The 23,376-nt window shown below is 38.6% G+C and overlaps 1 protein-coding gene across 2 annotated transcripts in view; it reads left to right on the top strand.

The window, feature by feature from the left end:
* The first annotated feature begins 7 nt into the window (after positions 1-7).
* Positions 8-23,376, top strand: part of BORCS5 (BLOC-1 related complex subunit 5) — a 96,154-nt gene continuing 72,785 nt past the window's right edge. The window contains exons 1-2 of one of the 2 annotated variants that reach the window (XM_013057912.2): positions 8-107; positions 2,963-3,106. In XM_013057912.2, coding sequence (XP_012913366.1) covers position 107; positions 2,963-3,106 — 145 coding nt within the window. In that variant the 5' untranslated portion in view covers positions 8-106. The other variant, XM_004755830.3, reaches the window with a different exon arrangement.

The raw sequence follows: 23,376 nt of genomic DNA, 5'->3' as shown, positions 1-23,376 counted from the left end.
CCTCGGGCCGGGGCGTGGCGGGCTCTCCAACCCGGAACTGACGGCCGCGCGTAGCCGGCGCCGCCAATCCGCGTCCCGGAAGAAGCGAGCTTACGGCGCACGAGCGAGTGAGTGAAAGCGGCGCCGCCCGCCGGCCGCTCGCGGGGCTGAAGCTGGGCGTTCTCCACCTCCTCCCTTTAGGGTTCCCCGAAGAAAGCCGGCCAGCTTCGTGCCACCGAGCTGCGCTTCCTTGCGTGTCTGTTCCCCAAATAGGGCCTCCTCTCTCCCGCCGCCCGCGCACTTGCGTGGGCCGGGCGCGCGGTCTCCACAGGTCGGCCCTGCAGCGGTGCCCACACTCGGTGTAGCATCCCTGTCCCCTGTCCCCGGCCCCTGCCCGGTCGTCCCGCCGCCGGAGCGGTGACCGCCTGGCCCGCCGTTCCTCCGCTGCCACCGCTGCCGGCACCATGGGCAGTGAGCAGAGCTCCGAGGTCGAGAGCCGACCCAACGATCTGAACTCCTCAGGTCGGTGTCCTAACTTCCACCCTCCTCCTGCCGGCCCTGTCTGCTTGCGGAGGGGGCTGCCTTCCAGCCTAATGGGGACTGGGGCCGCGGACAGGAACGCACAGAGAGCCCTCAGCATGCCTTTTTCTTGAAAAAAGAGAAAAAAGTCATCGTCTGTCCTAGCCGTCATTTCCCCTGATGGGAGTGAGTGCCTAAACCAGCGTGTGCGCCGATGCCTGTTACTTATTTTCAAAGCAGCTGTTTCTCCCAGCTCCGCCTCCTCTTTACAGGACAGCCTAATTAATTTTTGGCGACACCGTGAGATTTGGCTCGTACCGTGCATGGATCAAGGACAGGACCCCCATGATCCTTCTTCAAGCGGGTCTTAGAGGTTCCTTTTCAGAAGGGATGTGTGACAGGTGTAGAATCGCTTTGAACCCTTGGGTGCAAACATCTCCAGAAACTGCATTTTGCTTGGGAAGGTGTCTCACCTACCTTTCTAATATTAATGTTATAGGAGTCAGCCAGCTTTGTTTTTTTCCCCCCGTACGAATTTCTAAGATTTCTCCCAGCGTTTCAGATAGGAATGGAGGGATTATTGTGGTAGGAATATGGTAAGCACTCAATGAATAAAACAGCTGATGCTTAATTGAGGATCATATGCTTTCTTTTCTTTTTTTTTTTTTTTTTTGTTAGCCACAACCGTAGGACAGCTGGAACTGCTCTGGATACACTGGGGTTGCTAATCCAAATTGAATTAATCTGGACCCTCATTATAACCTATTACTTTCAGGTGTACGATCTGATGATTCAGTATTTGTATATATTATGAAATTTTAAACCCCTTTTTACAGATGGAGAATGAGAGGTGCTCCATAATCTTAGGATCCACAACTGTCTTTAAATACATAGAACTGTTTTCTGCATGGTAGGATCTGTAATTCAGAACTCTAGAAACTGACAGATCTAGGGTTATTCCACACTGAAATGTGTCCTTCAAGACTAGTTCAGGCCCTCATTTTGGGGGTTAGATTGGGACAGCTTTTAATGGCGAGCAGCATCTACTAGCTTTGCTACATCCTTCTATTTCCTTGGAAGGCCCAGAATATTTTATCTGGTACAGAAAATACAGTAATAATTGTTAATCCTTTGCCTCTATGTCCAGAATCATATTTGAAGGGAAGAAGTATGGCATCTTTTTAATATGCTTGCTCGCCTACTGATCACCAGCATGAATTCTAGTACTGTAGCCTACTAACCAGTGGCATAGATTAGAATTTGCTGATTCCCCTGTGCTGAGTAGTTTACGTGCATCTACATTTAATCCTTACTGTCCCATTTTATAGGCAAGGTGATAGAGGTTAGCTAGAACCCAGTGAAGTCTGTTTTCCGTTGGGATTTGGGGAAGAAGAAATCACTCAATTTGTAGCAGAAAAGATTTCTGGCTTGGGATTTGTGACATGTTAGGGAAATAATCAAAAGAGGTTAAGAGGTACTTCTTGAAGAACAGTAAAAGTAGCAGAGATTCTACAAGAGTGAATGCCAAGCCTCAGGAGACTCTGGTCTCCAGGTGTTGGGCCAGTTCTGTGACATCCCAGCATCAGCCTTTGAGACAAGACTATGATGAGCTTTCGAATACTACCTTCTAGAGGGTGAACTGCTTTAAAGGTTTATTCTTACCCTAACCAGGAAGATATTTGAGAAGAGGAGGATATTTTGGTCTAGGAAGTTGTTGGTGGTTTGAATCCGTTCCCTACAATGCTTTATTTTCTCTCAAAGGACCTGAAATTGACCTGTCTGTCTAGCAGTCCCACAAATTTCTGAATTTGGCCTCGGCATAGAATGAACTTCCTATTTATTTCTGCCCTTCTTGGACTAATGCCTGTAACTGTAAGGGTGAGGGGGCTGGCGCCTCAGGAATAGACCCATCATGCAGAGTTGAGAACCAGGATTTTTTTTTCCCCATAGATAGTATCTATTAAATATACCTGGCTTGCTGTGATAAGGCAGCTAGACAGCTTGCAGTTTCACAGGCATAGGCCACGTATACCAATAACCCATAGACTTCCAATTCCTTTCCTCTTTCTCTAGTACTCTTGACTTTGGGCGGGTCACAGCCTAATTTTGTACCCTCATTTTCTCATAAAATAGGGACAATGTCAGTAGGATCGAAGAAATAAAAATTATAAAAACACAACATACCTATATTTTTGGGTGCTGAAAAATAAGATAATTTTAATGATAAAAGCAATTTCATACATGTAGGTTCCTGTAATGTTTGAGAGGTTTTTTTTTTAGTAGAAAATAGAGGTTCCCCTATGATTCATCTGCCCTTTCCAGCCCCCACTGCAGGTTAACTACAGTTAGCATTTTTTGTGTGTGTAAAAATATTCTTTTTAATGACTATACTAAAAAAAAGCTTTGGCGAGACAGAGGGGGATAACTAACATGCAACTCCTGAGCAGTGTAACTTTACTTTTAGTGACCCCTTCTCCAGCAAAGCATAGAGCCAAGATGGACGATATTGTGGTTGTAGCTCCAGGCTCCCAGCCCTCACGGAATGTCAGCAATGATCCCGATGTCATCAAGTTGCAAGAGATTCCAACCTTCCAGCCGCTTTTGAAAGGTAAGAACTTGGGTTTTGTCTTACCTGGACCTGCTGGAAAGATTCACATAGCCACACTACTCTCCCCAGATGGCCGTGTGCCTTCCTCATCTCCTTTAGGTCTTTACTTAAATGGCATCTTTTTGGTGAAGCCTTCCTTGGCTGCCCTATTTAGATTTGAAACGCCTTTGGCTGTTTTTCTCTAATAATCATCATTGGTCTGCTGTGTAGCTTACTTGTTTGTGTAGTGTTTGTGTTTCCCTTTTAGAATGTGAGCTTTATGATGGTAAGAACTTTCTGTGTTTTGTTCACTGTTGAATCCTAGGACTTGTAATAGAGCCTGGTATACAGTAGGGACTGAGTAAATGAATGAATGAATGATGTTGGAGCTAGCCTTTACCTGTTATATTTCTATGAAAAGATTTTCGTCTTATTTGTGGTCTGGACTATGGCTTGACTACTTTAGATCCATGGATAAAACCTCTATTATCCTTGATACAATTAATCCTGACAACCATTTTGTATGAGAGGAGAGGGTGTATATCAGAGGATTAGCATATATTGGTTAGTGTATACTGAGGTAGAGTTACTTTTTTTTTTTTTTAAAGATTTTATTTATTTATTTGTCAGAGAGAGAGGGAGAGAGAGCAAGCACAGGCAGACAGAATGGCAGGCAGAGACAGAGGGAGAGGCACGCTCCCTGCCGAGCAAGGAGCCCGATGTGGGACTCGATCCCAGGACGCCGGGATCATGACCTGAGCCGAAGGCAGCTGCTTAACCAACTGAGCCACCCAGGCGTCCCAGAGTTACCTTTTTTTATTTGCATTTTAAAAAGATTTGTTTATTGAGATAGTGTGAGTGAGCATGCATGAGCCGTGTGGGGCAGGGTTGGGGGTGGTGGGTAGAGGGAGAGAGAGACAAGCAGACTTCCAGAGGAGTGAGGAGTTGGATGCGGGGCTTAATCCTGAGATCATGACCTGAGCCAAAATCAAGAGTCGAATGCTCAACCATTTTTGCCACCCAGAGTTACCTTTTAATATGAATTTTATTATTCACCTGATAATTTCATTATATATTTTAATTTTATATTAATTTATTTTATGTGATTTTCATATCCATCAAGTAATGGCAATGATTTTCTATTAACTAAATGGGCTTTCTACTGTAAGAATCCATTCCTCTTTCTGTCTCTCTTTTCCTCCAAAAGATTAGGAAATATAAATGAATAGAAGGCCCTGGTTTACTTAACCTGGCACAATATAAACTTCTTAAATTTATATAACTATATGTATTAGAAGATAACCCCTCCATACACAGACACACACACAAACACATGCCAGCCCCTTGTAATCCTTACATTGTTAAAATGTGTTTGAATGATTTGTGTCAGATCAGATTATTGGCAGATAGGTTGAACTTGAACTGATGAGAAATACTTGCTACACTATTTTGCACTATACCTAAAAAAAACAAAAATAAAAACAGTGCTTTATAGATGCCATATAGCATCTCATTCTTCCCAGCATTTCATCTGCTTTACAGGTGAGGAAATACAAGCTTTCAGTGTTTTCCCACAGGTCTCAGTGTTAGACTTTGGGAAACTCTTTGGTTCTTATCTGAAACAACACATTACATCCTGTTCCCCATCTTAATAGTTTTCATTATTTTGAGGGATAATGTGATTCTCCAGAAAAGCCAGCATTAATGAAATTTCCATCTCCATGTGTCTTTGTACAATCAGATTAAAAGACAATCAGATTTAATTTACTTGTAGAAACTTAGAGGTGGACGCTTGTATTCTGTACTCTAGGCCTTCCAGACATGCACATAGGACTGCCCACAAGCACCCAGACTCATGCCTCTTCTCCCTGTTAACTGTGTCCCCACAAAGTCTTCTAGTCCTGGGTGAGACCTTTATGGGACCAATATTTGTCCTCACTTTAGGGAAATGCTAAAAACAAGCAAAACCCAAAAACCTTCTGGCATTTTGAGATATATTTAATAATTTCTTTGGATAGTGTTTCTTTTCTAAGCATTGGAAATACAATTCTTATTTTATGGTAATGAATTGACTAGTAGAGGAAGCATCTAGAAGGCTTGGTGTTCAGGGAAACTAACCTCAGATTTAAAATCATTACGAGGAACCCTCACTGTAAATAATTATCACAGTATAGTTAATGCAATGCAGTTGGACTTGGTGGCATTGACACCTGGATTTAAATTGGGACTTGGCTCCCCATTGGCTCTGTGTCCTGGCTTTGTTTTCCCCCTCTTGAACGTTGGTAGTTGAGAACATTGAGAATAGGTGTGTGAGAGAGAGGACGGCACCTGAAGGGCAGGTTTCAGTGAAGAGGCCATTTAGGATTTGGCTAATGGAGAAATTTCTTTCTGAGGGTGGCATGAAAGAGAATTGGCAGCACGTGGCAGGGGCCAGACCACAGGGAACAGAAAAAGCCAGCAAGCATTTAAGTGAGTGCTGGTGTTTCACTGGTGAAGAGGAACCCTCTTTGTGATTAGAAAAGACAGACAGATGGGACAGTTTGGTGAAAATAATAAGTATAATTATGATAATAGTAGGGGTTGGCCCCTCTCCTCCCTCCTCTACCTCTGCGTGATGTTATTATTCTTCCCATTTTATAGATTAAAACATTGAGGCCCAGAAAGCATGAATGCATTACCTCAGGTCACCTGGCTAGAAGGGATAGCTCATCTCAGGATGGCATCAGGACATCTAGTTTTGCACTGTTTTGTACCTAGAATTAAGACTGTTTCTAATTCTAGGGAAGCCAGTTATAAAGATCACTAAGCTGTAAAAGAAAATAGGGTGGTGGGTGTGGGGTTGTTTAGATTTTTAGGTGCAGCATTTGTGACAGAGCCTCCTGCTTTGACATTGTTCTGCCTGGTATTTTAGAGCCCTGCTGTCCGCCTGCTGGGCCACTGGAGGGGCCACTCATCACTGTTGCCTTTATACTCTAATCTCTTTTTTTCACCCTTTCCTGCTTTCAGGATGAGGCTATTTCTCAAAGTAGTAAAAAGGCCACACAGTGAGGGCTGTACCCCCCAGGTCTGATTTCAGAAAGCTTTTTATTCAAGTTAATGACAGCTTATTCTTTCAAAACAATATATTCAAGTATTCCACAGAGTTCACTATTGTTCCATAATGTCATGTGATGTAGTGCAAATGTTGGTGGGTGATCTGCAGAGGCAGTAGCTGGGTGGGTTTAGGGGCTATTCGTATGACTGAGGTAATGTTTGTATTTTTAATGAGCAAGCAGATTCTTTCCTTGGTCTTCACCCTTTTGGATTAATATACCAACATATAAGTTATGCTCTATACTGGTGCCAAATATCTGTTCCTCTTTCTATTTAAGCCAAAAGAATTTTTTTCATAGCAGTCTCTGAATTAGCAATTTATTTTGAAGTGTAAAGCATTTACTAGAAAATGAAAAATTTTTAAATTACAAAGAATAATAAATGACCACAACAGAACACAAAAGCAAAATGTGGATTTGATGATAATTAGATTCCAGGGTTAAACAAGCCCTATAAATCTCTTACTTAAAATTCAACCACTTACATTTTTTTAATGAATCACATGGCTTTGTCAATCTATAGAAATGAACTATTCACAAGAGAAATGTAAAATTGATATTTTATGTATAAAAGTTACATAATTTTGCTATTCACTTGTAATGATGAATATATGTACATGTACACGTGTGAGTATATGACCTTCTCTACAACTGACTTACCAATTTTGTAACTAACTTTGGACATAACCTAAGATTGAGCTGCACAAGGAAGAAACTGTCCTGTTACCCACAAAGAAAGTCAGACATAGATAGTGTAGATACTGATGCTAAGCAGTTTTGTTGGGAGTTCTGTGTCTGGTTGTTAAGAACATGATGTATGTGAAATAGATTTTGACAGTGAAAAAAATAGTCTGGGGCTTTTCTTGGTGGAGCAGAATCTCATGGAACACAGTGAAGGATCTCAAATCACATGGAGCATTGAGAATTAGTGCATGGGGCTGGAACTGGGAAGGAATGAATCAATGGAAAAGAGTAGTAAGGAGAACACAAGGGAGCTACATTTCAAGTGATCAGTTTATATACATCTTTCTCACCCACTTATCTCTTAGCTGGACAAATAAAATAAAGGTGGAGAGTCTTAGTGTTCATGAGACACACGTCTTTGCTAGCTGTCAGACCTTATCTCTGTTTTGGAAATGGAATGCCAAAGGAGAGAGAGTGGATTTTAGAACTTGGTCTTCTCTGAATGGTGTAAAGGTGACCCCTAAGCTAGGGTTGATCCTGAGAGTCTCTTTCCCCCCTCCCGGAATACCATATTTGAAAAATTGATGCTGTATTCCCGATTACCTTGTAGATTATTTGTATGTAGTAGCCTCTTCAGTTAACCTTTTAAACATGGCTGTTAACCAGCAGAGTGTTGGCCTTACTCAGAAGAGCTGAAAGTACTAGGCAGAATGATCCCTTTAAACCAATTGAGAAGGCAGAGCCTTTTTGCAAGAGCAGCCTCACTTTTTTCCAGTGCATCTGTGCGTGCCTCCATTCTTGTTTCTTTCCATCAAATCTCAGAGCAGGTATGTCTGTGCCTCTCTGAAATTTACTGTCTTTCCATTTCACTTTTTTCTCCATTTGTCAGTACTTTCCATGTCTTTAGCATCTAGCTTAGGGAGCCTCTTTCCTCTTGTACCTATACATAGATCTTCCCATCTTTTTTTTTTTTTTTTTTTTTAGATCATATTGAGAGAGTGAGGGAGTGCTTGAGCAGAGGGAGGGGCAGAGGCAGAGGGAGAGAAATGATCTCATGACGACTTTGACTCCACCCTGGAGCCCTGATGCGGAGCTCCCTCTCATGACCCTGAGATCATGACCTGAGCCAAAATCAAGAGTCAGAGGCTCAACCGAGACCGAGCCATCCAGGCACCCATCTTTTAAAAGGAAAACACGAAAATACCTTCTTTTGACTCCATTACTCCTCCTGCTACAATACTTTTGCTTCTTATTTCTGTTGCCAGGTTTACAGACCATGTGACCACTACACACTGTCACCATGTCCTTTCTACCTTTTCCAATCTTGAGGATCTGTGGTCTGGCTCTCACATATATTGTTTCGTTAACATTTGTTTTGGAGGGTTATTTTGAAGTGGTCTTTCTTCATGCTTAAAGTTTTTCTCAGTCTACATTCATTTCTTCTTTTCCATATTTAAGTTTCTGTTCCACTTATTAAACCTATAGCTTTATCATCCACCCCTAACATTATGTTCTGGTTTTTTGGACTCACTTACTAGCCTCTGTTCTTTGCATAGCATTGCCTAGTATTCATTTGAAGAACTGAGGTTCTAAGCTTTATTTTGAAATATAGACATCTAGATGATTCTAAGTCTACAACATCAGCTTCACTTTTTAAAAAAAATATTTATTTGAGAAAGAACATGAGTGGGGGGAGGGGCAGAAAGAGAGGGATAAGCAGGCTGTGGTAAGTGCAGAGCCTAAGACCCTGAGATCATGCCCTGAGCCAAAATCAAGGGTCAACCGCTTAACCAACTGAGCCACCCAGGCACAGCTTCAGCGCTTCAGCTTCTTGTCCGTTTCTCCAACTATAGACTGCTCGGTACAACCAAGTGTTATTTTAAATTCAGCATGCCCCAGCTTCTACCTATGTATATTTTGGTTCCTTTCATTCACCAAGCATTTATAGGATCTTATTTTATTAGGTGACTGAGACACATTCATGTACACTTGAAAAGAATGTGTTGTGCAGTTGTTGGGTGTAGTATTTTACATTAAGGTGTGATTAATTGTATTTAATGAGTTCTACCACTATAGAAAGGTGTTAAAAGCTCCAGCTGTGATTGTTGTGTTTGTCTATGCCTTTTATTCTCCCAGTCTTTTGGAAGTTTCTTATTAAGCTTGCATACATTGATGTTTATTATATTGGCCCTTTTGTTATTATGAATTTACCCTTCTATCTATGGGATTATCTTCTGTCTTGAAATCTGTTTTATGTTAATACAGCCACTCCAGTTTTCTCACACTTATTGTGTGCATAGTATATATCTTTTCCTATTTTTATCTGTTTGTGTCTTTAAAGTGCATCTCTTGGGTCTTGGGATGCCTGAGTGGCTCATTTGGTTAAGTCTCTGCCTTAGGCTCAGGTCATGATCTCAGGGTTCTGGGATCGAGTCTAGCATCGGGCTCCTTGCTCAACGGGGAGCCTACTTCTCCCTCTGCCTGCCGCTCCCCTTGCTGGTGCACTTTCTCTCTCTGGCAAATAAATTAGTTAAAAAATAGAAGTAAAGTGCATCTCTTATAGACGGTTTACATAGTTGAGCCTTACTTCTGTACCTGTGCATGCAGTCTGCCTTTGGTGGGTGGGGGGACAGCAGACCCAGGTTTATTGAATGATAGTACAAAGCTCCCAAGGAGGAAGGGGACTCAAGGGGGTTGCCTGCAGACTGTCTTTTAATGGGGGTGTAAATTCATCTAGTTGGATTCAGGTCTACCATTTGTTCTTCATTTTCTTCTTTCTTTCTTAAGATTTTATTTATTTACTTGAGAGAGAGGGCACAGAGGGAGAGGGAGAAGCATACCCTTGCTGAGCAGGGAGCCTGCCACAGGGCATGTTGTCAGGACCCTGGGATCAAGACCTGAGCTGAAGGCAGACGCCTAATTGACTGAGCCACCCAGGCACCCCTGTTCTTCATTTTCTATTTGTGTGGTCTGCTTTTGGTTCCTCCCCTTTCCTGACTTTTTTGAATCAACTGAATTTTTTTAGTATTCCATTTTAACTACTCTGTTAGCTTTAAAAAATACAATGTTTTTAAAAATTTATTTGTCAGAGAGTAAGAGAGAACAAGCAGGGGGAGTGGCAGGCAGAGGGAGAAGTAGGCTCCCTGCTGAGCAAGGAACCCTATGTGGGACTCAATCCCAGGACCCTGGGATTATGACCTGAGCCAAAGGCAGACACTTAACCAGTCACTGACCCACCCAGGTGGCTCCTCTGTTATCTTTCTCAATTGCATTCTTTTGCATTATTTATTTATTTATTTATTTATTTTTTAGTGGTTGCTCTAAGGATTATAATATACATCTTTTTTTTTAAGGATTTTATTTTTGAGGTATCTCTGCACCCAGTGTGGGGCTTGAACTCACAACCCTGAGATCAAGAGTCACACACTCCACCAACTGAGTGAGCCAGGCACCCCATTATACACATCTGTAACATCATAGTTTACATGGAGATGATATTGTACCACTTCTTATAAAACATAAGAACCTTTCAATGGTGTGATTTCATTTATCCCACTACTTGGTGCTATAGTTGTCATATTAGTGCCTCTCCATATGCTAGGAATCCCATGTGCTGTTTATAGATATTACTTATATATAAATGTATAATTTATATATATATAAAGTATGTTTACTATATACAAAACATATATTATTGTATCATGTTAAATAATTATATACTTAACAATATATATTTTATTTATTTATTTATTTAATTAAAAAGATTTTATTTATTTGTCAGAGAGGGAGAGAGAGTGAGCACAGGCAGACAGAATGGCAGGCAGAGGCAGAGGGAGAAGCAGGCTCCCTGCGGAGCAAGGAGCCCAATGTGGGACTCGATCCCAGGATGCTGAGATCATGACCTGAGCCCAAGGCAGCTGCTTAACCAACTGAGCCACCCAGGCGTCCCAACAATATATATTTATTTTAAACGATCACACATCTTTTAAAGAAATTAAGAGAAGAAAAAACCATATATAGAATGCTATGTCTCCCCACATATTTACCATTTCTGGAATTCTTAATTCCTTTCTGTAGATTCAGGTTTCTCTTTGATGTCACTTATTTTTTAGTCCAAAGACCTTCTTGTAGCATTTCTTGCAGTACAGATCACCTGGAAATAAATCCTTTCTGTTTTTCTTTATATGAAGAATAAATCTTTGCCCAGTTTCATTATCAAATTTTTGCCTCTTTTTTGGTAAGTTTTTTTTTTAATTTAATTTTTTTAAGATTTTATTTATTTATTTGACACAGAGATCACAAGTAGGCAGAGAGGCAGGCAGAGAGAGGGGGAAGCAGGCTCCCTGCTGAGCAGAGACCCGATGTGGGGCTTAATTCCAGGACTCTGAGATCATGACCTGAGCCGAAAGCAGAGGATTAACCCACTGAGCCACCCCGGCGCCCCTTTTGGTAAGTTTTTGAGGAGTAATTGTGGGACTCTGAAATCTCTTTTCTCAACACACTTTCTCCTTCACTGGTTATAATATCCATTGCTGTTTCTTGTTTGAATTAATTACACAGATACAGTTGCCAAATAGTGATTTTTCTACCTTTATCCTTCCTTCTACATGCTGCCACCAGAAAGCGCTTTCTTGCCTTTCCATTTATTTATTCATGTATTTATTTAAGTCCATGTGGAATGGTAAATTCTTGTTTTATTCGATGAATTGTAATCTTATTTATTTTTAATCTCCAAATGCTCCAAGTTTAGGGGTTCCTGGCTAGCTCAGTTGGTGGAGTGTGCAACTCTTGGTCCTGGTGTTGTGGGTTCGAGCCCCACATTGGTTATAAAGATTACTTGAAAAAATAAAATCTTGAAAAAAAATGCTCCAAATTTAGCCAGTTGGAATTTTTTTTTTTTAAGATTTTATTATTTATTTGTAGGAGAGAGGGAGATCGAGAAAGCGAGCACAGGCAGGCAGAGGCAGAGGGAGAAGCAGGCTCCCTGCTGAGCAAGGAGCCCGATGTGGGACTCCATCCCAGGTCACTGGGATCATGACCTGAGCCCAAGGCAGCTGCTTCACCAACTGAACCACCCAGGCATCCCTGGAATATTGTTGGTTGTAGCTTACTATGTCCTTTTGACATATTCTCATTATTCTTTGAACAGGTTTTTACTTCCTAGGTGCAAATTAATATTCCAAATTTTTTTTATTCTTCTTTGGCTCCAGCCGTAGAATCAGGCATTTCACCAGGAGCCCTGGTTCTTTTAGTGGAGAGTGGTATTTCAGAATCACTCTTAGGCCTTCTCGGTGGATTTTGCAAGGAAATATATATGTGTGTGTATATACATAATACACATATTTATACTTGTCTGTATTTGTTTATCTGTATATATTGAAAATGCTAAGTTCACATTGATGTGTTCTAAATGTTCTTTGATCTGTAGGTTTATAATCTTTATCAAATATTTTGGCTACTATTTCTTCCAGTATTTTTCTGCCCCCACCCCTTGTTTTTGTGGGACTCCATTTTCTTTTTTTTTTTTGAAGATTTTATTTATTTATTTGACAGACAGAGATCACTGGCAGGCAGAGAGGCAGGCAGACAGAGAGGAGGAAGCAGGCTTTCTGCTGAGCAGAGATCCCGTTTTGGGGCTTGATCCCAGCACCCTGGGGCTGAAGACAGAGGCTTTAACCCACTGAGCCACCCAGGCGCCCCAGGACTCTATTTTCTATGTTAAACTACTTGATGTTTTCTCACAGGTCACTGATCACTGATGCACCTTTTAATTTTTATTTATTTATTCATTTATTTTTATGTCCTTACTTTGGGTAATTTTATTGATGTGTTTCCAGGTTTAGTGGCCTTTTTTTTCTGTCACATCTGAAATACTGTTCTGAATTCTATCCAATGAATTTTAATTACAGATAATTGTATTTTTTCAGCTTTAGATGTACCTCCCCTCCTTTTAAAAAAAGTCTTCATTGCTTTGCATATTATGCTTATGTTCTCTACTTTTTGAACATAAAGGGTCTATTTATAATATTTTAACTCTTGACTATAATATTATAATATTAATATAATATTTTAATATTTATAATATATTTAACTCTTGACTGATGGTCCATCATTTCTGCATCTGGTTTTTATTGAATGGAAGTTTCTCTGTATTACAGGTCATATTTTCCTACTTCTTTGCATACCTAGAAATTTTTTTATTGTATGCCAAGCATTTTATATTTTGTGTTTCTGGGTATTAGATTTTGCTTTGTTCCTTTAAAGTATATTGGACTTTATTAGACATAAAGTTACCTGTAATCAATTTGACTCTTTCTGAATTTGCCTTTATGTTTTTGTTGTGGCTTATCCAGAACAGTCTTAGTCAAGGTTAGCTAGCTTTTCTACTAAGGCAGTAGCCTTCTGAGTGCTTTACCTGTTGCCCATGTATTTGAAGTCCCTCCACTCTGGCAGTTGGAAATTTGGACTCTTAGCCCTGTGTGAATTTCAGAAATGGTTTGGCCTACTGCTTTCCAGTAGTTCTTTCTCTAGCCTTGGGGATACCTCCTACAGTTTAGTGTGCAGCCAGAGACTCGAGGGTGCCTTGTGCAGTTACCCGGAGAGCTCTTTTATTGAGCGCTCTCCTTTCTCAGTTTCTGTTTTGTAAACTCTGATCCCTTAGCCTCTCTAAACTCCACATTCTCTCTCTTCAATGCACTGAGTCCACTGGGCCCTTTATGGTTATATCCCGACCCAGTCTGCATCTTGGAGACTGTTTTTCACTAATAATCTGGGGAAATGATAGGACTTGCTTGTTTTCCTTCTGTCAGGGATCAAAGCCCTACACTGCCTGTGATATAATATCTGAAAAGAGTGTGTCATATTTTGGTCTGGTTTCTAGTTGTTTATGAAAGGCATAGTAGCAACTAATCCTTCTTGAGCAGAAGCAGAAATTCTCCAAAAAAAAAAAAAAAAGTGCTTTGTAATCTTTCTTTTTCTGTCCATTACCACTGCTGCTTTACTTAAGGACCTCAGGCCAACAGCTTTTGATTACTATGTTGATCATTCATTTCTGCAGCATATAATTGACTTTTGAACAGTGTAGGTGTCAGAGGCATGGACCTCCCCACAGTTGAAAATCTGTGTATAACTTTTCATTTCCCCTTCCAAAACGTAACTATTAATAGCATTGTTCTGTCCGTAATAGTGGTCTGTTGACCAGAAGACCTACCAAGAACACAAACTATCGATTAATGTGTATTTTTATGTTATATGTGTATTCTTACAAAATGTTATGTTTATGTTATATAGTGTATTCTTACAAAAAACTAAGTTAGAGGGGTCCCTGGGTGGCTCAGTCGGTTAACCATCTGTCTTCAGCTCAGGTCATGATCCTAGGTCCTAGGATTGAGCTCCGCATCAGGCTCCCTGCTCAGGGGGAGTTTGCTTCTCCCTCTCTCTCTACTCCTCCCTGTCCCTCATTTCCTCCCCTGACTTGTGCTTCCTCTCTCTTTTGGCCACACGTGCTCTTAGTCTCAAATAAAATCCTTAAAAAAAGTAAGCTAGAGGAAAAAAAAAGTTATTAAGAAATTCATAAGAAAGAGAAAATATATTTGCAGTTCTGTATTTATTGAAACAAATCTAAATCTTAAGTAGACCTGCACAGTTCACATGTGTGCTGTTCAAGGGTCACCTCTACTGATAATACCTGCCAGGTGCTTGCCAGTGTTCCAGATAATGGAGCTACAAAGAATATAAGACACAGTTGCTGCCCTTAAGGAGCTTATGATTTTGTGAGTAATCTAGATAGGTAAGTAACTTACAACAATGTAGTATGAAAATAGTGGCCGCATGCCCAAAAGATTAGGTATGCATAGAGAAGAGAATCATTCATTTGCCCTGGGAATTTGGGTCAGGCTTCACAAGAAGATGTGACATTTGAGCTGGCACTGAGGGATAGAGAAGATAGGGTCAGGGAGTAGATTCGTGACTTAAAGGATCTTCCCTAGAAACCAAAAGTTACGTTTAAAAGATGCCAAAAGGATTCTTTTTTTTTTTTTTTTTAATTTTATTTCTTATTTGACAGAGAGAGAGAGATTACAAGTAGGCAGAGAGGAGGAGGTGGGAATGGGGGAAGCAGAGAATCCCTGCTGAGCAGAACCCCGGATGTGGGGCTCAATCCCAGGACCCTGAGACCATGACCCAAGACGAAGGCAGAGGCTTAATCCACTGAGCCAGCCAGGTGCCCCCAAAAGGATTCTTTTTTTTTTTTTTCTAAAGATTTTATTTATTTACTTGAGAGAGAGAGACAGTGAGAGAGCACATGAACGAGGAGTAGGTCAGAGAGAGAAGCAGACTCCCCATGGAGCTGGGAGTCCAATTCGGGACTTGATCCCGGGACTCCAGGATCATGACCTGAGCCGAAGGCAGTCATCCAACCAACTGAGCCACCCAGGCGTCCCCACAAAAGGATTCTTAACCAAATTTATACCTGGGATGTGCTGCTTTGATTTTCTTTTATTACTCTGGATACCTTTAGGTATGCATGTTAAATTCTGGTTTTCATTTTAAGCTATATTATTCAATTTTAAGCTGTATTTTTTCTAGAATAATTATTAGTTTGTGTATTATTCTTTTTTGTTTTTTTAAACTTTTAATTTGTGTTATACTATGAATTTAAACAAGATATACACAGTTTACTTTAATACAAAGATATGTCTTTCTAAGCAATATCATTTCCTGGATAAGTTAGCTGATTCTGATTACTCTTAGAATATGACAATAAAGATAGATGTCTATATTCTTAAGGCTCTGGTTTGTCAGTAGTTTCTGCTAAGTAACAGCCTAGAAATATTCCATAGTTGCATAGTAGAAAATTCTGTTAGTCATCTCCAATTTTTCTATTTTTCTGAAAAATCGCATATAAAAATTCTATTTTTAAGCATTAACATTTGAGACTGAAATGTTTACTTAGGAAAGCCAAGAATTTAAAGGTATTCCCAGAATTTTAAAAAATTCTATCCCCGCCCCCCTCCAAATTTTAACTGATTATTGGAAAGATTGATTTTTCCATTCTGGGCAAAAAGGGAAAGTGACACATTTTTTATAGAACTGTGATGTTCCATATATTTATTTATTCATTTAACCAAATTCATTGAACTCTTACTGTATCAGATCTGCATTTTTAGGCTAGAGATATAAAAAGAAAAAAAGTATATTCTTTCCTATGAAAAGTTGACAGTCTAGTGAGGGGACTGTATTCTTAACAGATAATTGTGATTCAACATGGTAAGTGCTAAAAATATTAGTAATATTAATAATAGTAATAAAACATAAGGCTTTAGAGAATCTAAAAGGTGGAATAACTTATTCTGAGAGGCAGGAATGGTTGATAAGAAAAACTTAGAAGAATTTATATTGTGCTCTTGAGAGTAATCACTTCCAAAGCTCTGTTATGCATAAAAAGACACGTGGAGAAACTTTTTAAAAAATGCTAATTTTAGGGCCCCAAACTCAGAAAGCCTGCCTATGTTAAACTAGCATTCCAGGTGATTCGCTTTGGAAAACACTGAGCTAGATGTTTCTGCACTTGATCTTAGCCAAAAGGCTGAAAAGCAATGAGCTAGATGTTTTTGAACTTAAATACTACTTGAGATTACAGAAGTGTTAGATCATTCGGCTAATGATTTTAGATATTTTAAAGAGATATCGTTATCATAAGAGTATTTTGGAATATGTCATAATGTTTTTACTATTTTTGGATGAACTCCATTGTTAAAACTGATTCACATTTAATGCCTGTACATTAAATTTTGGACTTATTGAGAATTCATTATTTGTAAAAGAATTTGTTAAAAGGCATTGGGTTTTGGTAATGTTTAAGTATTTTCCCCATCAAAATTTAGTTTCACAGAAAGCCAGTGAAAGGCAAAGTATTATTATTTTTTTTAATTTTTTAAAAATATTTTATTTATTTGAGAGAGATAGAGAGGCAGAAATAGTGACAGAGAACATGAGTGGGGAGGAGAGGGAAAAGCAGGCTGCCCTCAGAGGGGACCCTGATGTGGGTCTTGATCACAAGACCCTGGGTCATGACCTGAGCAGAAGGCAGATGCTTAACTGACTGAGCCACCCAGATGCTCCCAAAGTTATTTTAAAGAATGACTTTGAATACATAATTACTTGCCTGATATGATCTAATGAAAATCATTAACAAAAGATTCTAAACACACTTCTAAGCATGTTTACCCACATATGAAAGTGTCAGTAAGCAAATACGTATAAACAAAAATGGGGTTTTGAGTGGCAAGATTTTTGGAGCAGGCATATCACAATTGGGATTGGTTTGTTCTTCATTTAGTCTTTTTAACTGAGGACTTTTCTCTAAAGTATTAGTGTTTTTTATTTCAGTAAATCTTATATCAGTATTAATGTTTACGAGCCTCAAAGGATGGGGAAAAAAGATAAATCCTGCTAAGATGACCAAATAGTTACATAGCCCAAAGAGACATTAAGACATACTTTAATGGCAATAAATATTATAGTTCATTTTCATATTTTACCTTTCTTTTTTTCATAAGATGGCCTCCCTTTAATGCAGTGGAACTTAGGGCAGTGCTGTCTGCCACTTTTACCACTAGATGTCACTAGACTGTAACAATTAGTAAACTGCTGGCTGCTGTTGCAACCTGTGGCAGTATTTGCAAAGGCCTTCGGTTAATTTAGTTTACTCTGTAGCATCTGGATTTCTCATAAATCCAGGTCACAGCTTGCTTCAAGCACAAACTAGTTGGAAAATATGTCAAATTTTGTAACACATGAGTAATCTATAATTAGTTATTTTAGTGTTTATCAGGGCAGCAAAGAAAAAAAAATTATTGCTACAGGAAACTTTTAGTGACCTTAATTTTTTGGAGAGAAAACTCTATTTTTAATGTATCACTGTACTCAACTATTTGTTACACCAAAAATTTCTCAAGACTTGGGATTATGTTTTAGTCATCTCTGATTTCTCAGGACCTAGCACACAAGGCTTGGCACTTGATAGGTATTCAGTAAATGTTATTAAACATTAAAGTAGTCTACAGTACATGTCACAGGGGGGAGAAGCCATGAGTCTTCTTTCTCTAAAAAGTCTCATTTGGGAGACAAGAATCTACAAAAACATGTACCCACAGCTCAGGATAATGTGTATGAACCAAATGAGCACTACAGGCATTAAATTCTGTGGGATTTCAGAGGATCAGTAGCTCTTGGCACAGTGATTAGAGGTGTCCTCATGAAAGCATATTTAGAGGTGAAAAGGGAGGGGCCTGTACAAGTGAAGGAAGTAATGAGCCAAGGTTTCCAGGTAGGAGAATGTGGGCCCTGAAGATTCAGAAAGGTCCTAAGTTTAAGGGCTCTGAACTTAAGTCTTATAAACTTGTACTTAATTTTTTTTTTAGGGGGTAGGGGACACTGAAGGATATTGGGGTGGGTGAAAATAATATGTTTTATAATGCCTTGTAATTTACAAAGCACTAATACTTGAAGGGTGAATTAAAGATGATTGTTCTTTAATTTTAGAATGCTTCTGCCTTAAAGTTCTTTAAAATACTTCTGTTTAAAAGAAGTAATACGGGTAGAGGGCTTAGCACAGTGCCTTGCATGTAGTAAACCTTCAATAAATAATTCTTGATATCACATTATGAAATCAGTAAAAAAATATTATATATTCTATAAAACAGCTGACCTCTGTTTTTTCACAAGAGTCAAAATCATGGAAGATAAGCAATGACTGAAGAATTGTCATAGATTGGAGGAAATGAAGGAGTCACACAGTGTGGGGTCCTGAACTGAGTCTTAGAATAGAAAATGACATTAGTGGAAAAAATGGTAACTTATGATAATGTGTATAGTTTAGTTGATTGTATCATACCAATGTCAATTTCCTGGTTTTGATAATTGTGCCATGGTTAGGTACTGTTAATGTTAGGGGAAGCTGGTGAAGGGCACATAGGGATCCTGTATTTTATCCAACTATTCTTAAAGTTAAATCATTTTAAAAATAAAAAGTTTAGGACATCTGGCTGGCTCAGTCAGTAGAGCATGTGACTCTTGATCTCGGGGTTGTGAGTTCAAGCCCTGTGTTGGGTGTACAGATTACTTAAAAATAAAACTTTTTTTTTTTTTAAGATTTTATTTATTTGTCAAAGAGAGAGAGCAAGCACACAAGTGGGCAGAGTGGCAGGCAGAGATGGAGAGAGAAGCAGGCTCCCTGCCAAGCCAGAAGCCCAATGCGGGTCTTGATCCCAGGTCTCTGGAATCACGACCTGAGCCGAAGGCAGCGGCTTAACCTACTGAGCCACCCACGCATCCCAAAAATAAAATGTTTTTTTAAAAAAATAAGTTCAAAAATATAATGTCATCTTAGAAAAGATTACAATTACATATTTGGGATAAGCCTTCTACTGCGAGGTTCAGATGTTAGAAGAAAAGTTTAAGAATCTTCTACCCTGTATCATATTTAGGATAGACCTTTGCCAGGACAACTTAAGGCAACAATGTGTTCCCTTGAAAACAGGGAAGTAGAACTTCTGAGGACCCTGAATTTTAACACCTCTCTCTATATTTTAGCTAATAGATAAATTTCCCCAGTGTCCTGGTCTTTCTCTCTCTCTCTTTTTATTTTCCCCCCCAAAATTGAAGTATAGTGTACACACAGTTACATTTTTTTATTTTAATTTTTTTAAAATTGAAGTATAGTTGACATACAGTGTTACATTTCAGTGTCCTGGCCTTTAAGGCGGCTTAAACTTCAGCTCTTCAAACTGTTATTTAATATCCTACCTCCCTTTTTCAGGATTTTCACAGTATTCTAGTGAGGCTTTCCAGGGCTTTACCACAAACCCATACCCTGTATTTTGATAAAAAAAAAATACTTTATTACAATTCAGACTATGGGCCTTCCTTATATACTTCATTATCTCTATGTAGATTACCTGTGGGCCATGGAGAAACACCTCATGTTTGTAGAAGTGTTGAATATAATTAGGTTTTAAAAATCAGTGCATGAATTTTATACAGTTGACCCTTGAACAACACCGGTGTCAACAGTAGACTACTACTAGTTAAGTTTTTGTTCAAAAGTTAAAAAGTTACATGTAGATTTTTTACGGTGGTTGGTGAGGGGGGGTTGATGTTTATAACTTCTGATTTGTTCAAGGGTCTACTATATATACATATAATATTGGAAATTTTTAAAATCCTCATTAAAGCGTACTTTTAAAATCTATATACTCCTGTACTCTAAATGTTTACATTAAAAGAAAAGTTTGCATGCATACATCTGGATATTCAGACCTTTTTGACCTATCACAGACTGAGATTAGTTTGTAGTTTTTGTTTGGTTTTTCTTTAGATAACCTTTGGTATGATGGTAATACTGGATTTATAAAATCAGTTGGGAAGTATTTCTTCCTCTCTTTTCTGTAAGACTTTTGTATTATTTTCTATTTAAATATTTGATATAATTCACAGTGAAGCCATTGGAATTGAGATTTTTTCTTTACTTGGTGTAGGTCTTGTCTATTCACATTTTCTATTTCTTCTTGAGTCAGTTTTGGTAATTTTTGTCTGTCTGGGAATTTATTTTATTTAGGGTAAGGTATCTAATTGTCAGTGTGTTTTTTTTCATAATACTTCTTTTAATTTTCTACATTTCTGTGAGGTCAATAGTGAAAAGTGTTTCCTTTCCTGATGGAATTAGAAATTGATCATTTGAGTCCTCTCTCCTTTTTTTCTTAATCAATCTGGCTCCAGATTTGTCAGTTTTGTTGATCTATTTAGTGAACCAAATTTTGGCATCATTCATTTTCTCTTTTGTTTTTCTATTTCATTGCTTTCTGCTCTAATTTTTATTATTTTCCTTTCTTTTGCTCGGTTTGTTAATTTACACTTCTATTTCTAGTTTTTTGGAAGTGTAAGTTTAGTTTATTGACATCACATTTCTTTTTTTTTCCTGAAATAGGCATTTGAAAGCAAGAAATTTTCTTCTAAGCACTGCTTTAGCTGTATCTCATAAGTTTTGATATGCATTTTTATTTTTAACCTTTATTCAGTTTAAAACCCTTTTTAGTTTCCATTTTGATTCCTTCTTTGACCACCCAGGTGATTTAGAATTATGCTGTTTAGGTTCCAAATATTTTGGGATTTCCAAGATTTCTGTTGTCAATTTATAATTTAATTTCATTGTCATCAGAGGATATACTTTGTATTATTTAAATCCCATTTATTGAGACTTGACCTAGGGCTTGGTATATGGTCTGTCCTTGAAAATGTCCCATGTGGACGTCTTAATAAAATTAATAGATTTTTTTTTTAACAGCAGTTTTAGGTTTATAGAAAAATTGAATGGGAAGTACAAGAATTCCCATATCCTCCTTTATCAGCTCCCCATCCAGTTTCCCCTATTATTAACATTCTTATATTAGTGTGGTAAATTTATTACAACTTTGGGTCAAATGGGTCAAATCTGACACATTTTTGTTAACTAAGGTCCATAGTTTACACTAGGGTTTACTCTTTGTAGTACATTCTGTGAGTTTCGCCAAATGTTTGTATCTGCCATTCATTTGTTATCATACAGAATATGATATTCAATGTATCATACATTGCCTTAAAAATCTCCTGTGCTTCATCTTTCATTACCCTCTCCCTCCTCCCTGAACCCTTGGTTAACCACTGATATTTTTACTATGTTCATAGTTTCTTCTTTTCAGAATGTCATGTAGTTGGAATCCTACAGTGTGTAACCTTTTTTAGGTTGACTTCTTTCATTTAAAATATATATTTAAGGGTTTTCCATATCTTTTTGTGACTTGATAGCTATTTCTTTTAACTGCTGAATAATATTAATATTACATTGTCTGGATGTACCACAGGTTTTTTTCAAATCTGTTTACCTGTTGAAAGACATCTTAGTTGCTCCCAAGTTCTGGCAGTTAAAATAAAGCTGCTTTAAACATTTCTATGCAGGTTTTTGTGGGGATGTTAAGTTTTTAATTCATTCGGATGAATACAAGGAGTATGATTGCTGATCATATGGCAAGAGTATGTTTATTTTTGTAAGAAATTTCCAGTTTGTCTTCAAAGAGGCTATACCATTTTGCATTCCCATCAGCAGTGAATGAGTGTTTCTGTTTGTCTGCATTCTGGCCAACATTTGGTGATGTCATTGTTTTGGATGTTAGCCACTCTAATAAGTTTGCAGTGATACTGCTTTAATTTGTAATTCCCTAATGATGTTAAACATCTTTTCATATGGTTATTTGCTATCTGTATTTCATCTTTGGTCAGATGTCTGTTGAGATCTTCTGCTCATTTTCTAATTGGGTTTCTTTTATATTGCTAAGTTTTAAAAGTTCTTTGTATATTTTGGATACTAGTTCCTTTTTTTTTTTTTAAGATTTTATTTATTTGAGAGAGCAGGCACATAAGCAGGGGGGATGGATAGAGGAAGAGGGAGAAGCAGACTCCCCACTGAGCAGGAAGCCCAGTGATGTGGCACTCAATCCCAGGACTCTGAGATCATGACCTGAGTGGAACGAAGGCAATTGCTTAGCTGACTGAGCCACCCCAGTACCACGTGGATATCAGTTCTTTATCAGATATGTTCTTGTAGATACTCTCTGGCTTGTTTTCTCATTCTCTTAGCAGTGTCTTTCACGAAATAGAAGTTTTAAATTTTAATGAAATCTAACTTTTTTAATGAAGTCCCAACTTTTTCTTTCTTGGATTGTACTTTTGATGATATCAAAAATCATTAAAAAACCCAGGGTCACCTACAGTCATTTCTCTTGTTACTATCTAGGAGTTTTATAGTTTCGTGTTTTACAATAAGTCTTTGATCCATTTTGAATTAATTTTATTTATTTTTATTTTTAATTTAGAAAATTTTTTATTTTGGGCATCTGGGTGGCTCAGTCGGTTAAGTGTCTGTCTTTGGCTCAGGTCATGATCCCAGAGTCCTGGGATGGATTCCTGCATCAGGCTCCCTGCTCAGTGGGGCATCTGCTTCTCTCTCTCAGTGCCTCCCCACACTTGTGCTCTCTCTTATCTCTCTCTCTTGCAAAAATAAAAAAATAATTTTTTTTTAAGATTTTATTTTTTTATTTGACATAAATCACAAGTAGGCAGAGAGGCAAGCAGGTAGAGAGAAAAGGGGAAATAGGCTCCCCGCTGAGCAGCGAGCCTGATGCAGGAATCCATCCCAAGACTCTGGGATCATGACCTGAGCCAAAGGCAGACACTTAACTGACTGAGCCACCCAGATGCCCAAGATAAAAAAATTTTTAAATTAAAAATAAAAGAAAATCAGGGTCCTGATCCCAGGACCCTGAGGTCATGACCTGAGCCGAAGGCAGAAGCTTAACACACTGAGCCACCCAGGCACCCCAAGAAATAAAATTTAAAAAAAAAATTTTTTTTAATAAGCTTTCTCAGGGTGCCTGACTAGCTCGGTCAGTGGAGCATGTGACTCTTGATCTCAGGGTGGTG

This window comes from Mustela putorius, unplaced genomic scaffold (genome assembly GCF_011764305.1).
Source record: "Mustela putorius furo isolate JIRA1106 unplaced genomic scaffold, ASM1176430v1.1 tig00537227_pilon_pilon_pilon, whole genome shotgun sequence".
Taxonomy (NCBI): Eukaryota; Metazoa; Chordata; class Mammalia; order Carnivora; family Mustelidae; genus Mustela; species Mustela putorius.
The sequence above is the reverse complement of the archived record's forward strand: the minus strand, read 5'-3'. Positions and strand labels throughout refer to the sequence as shown.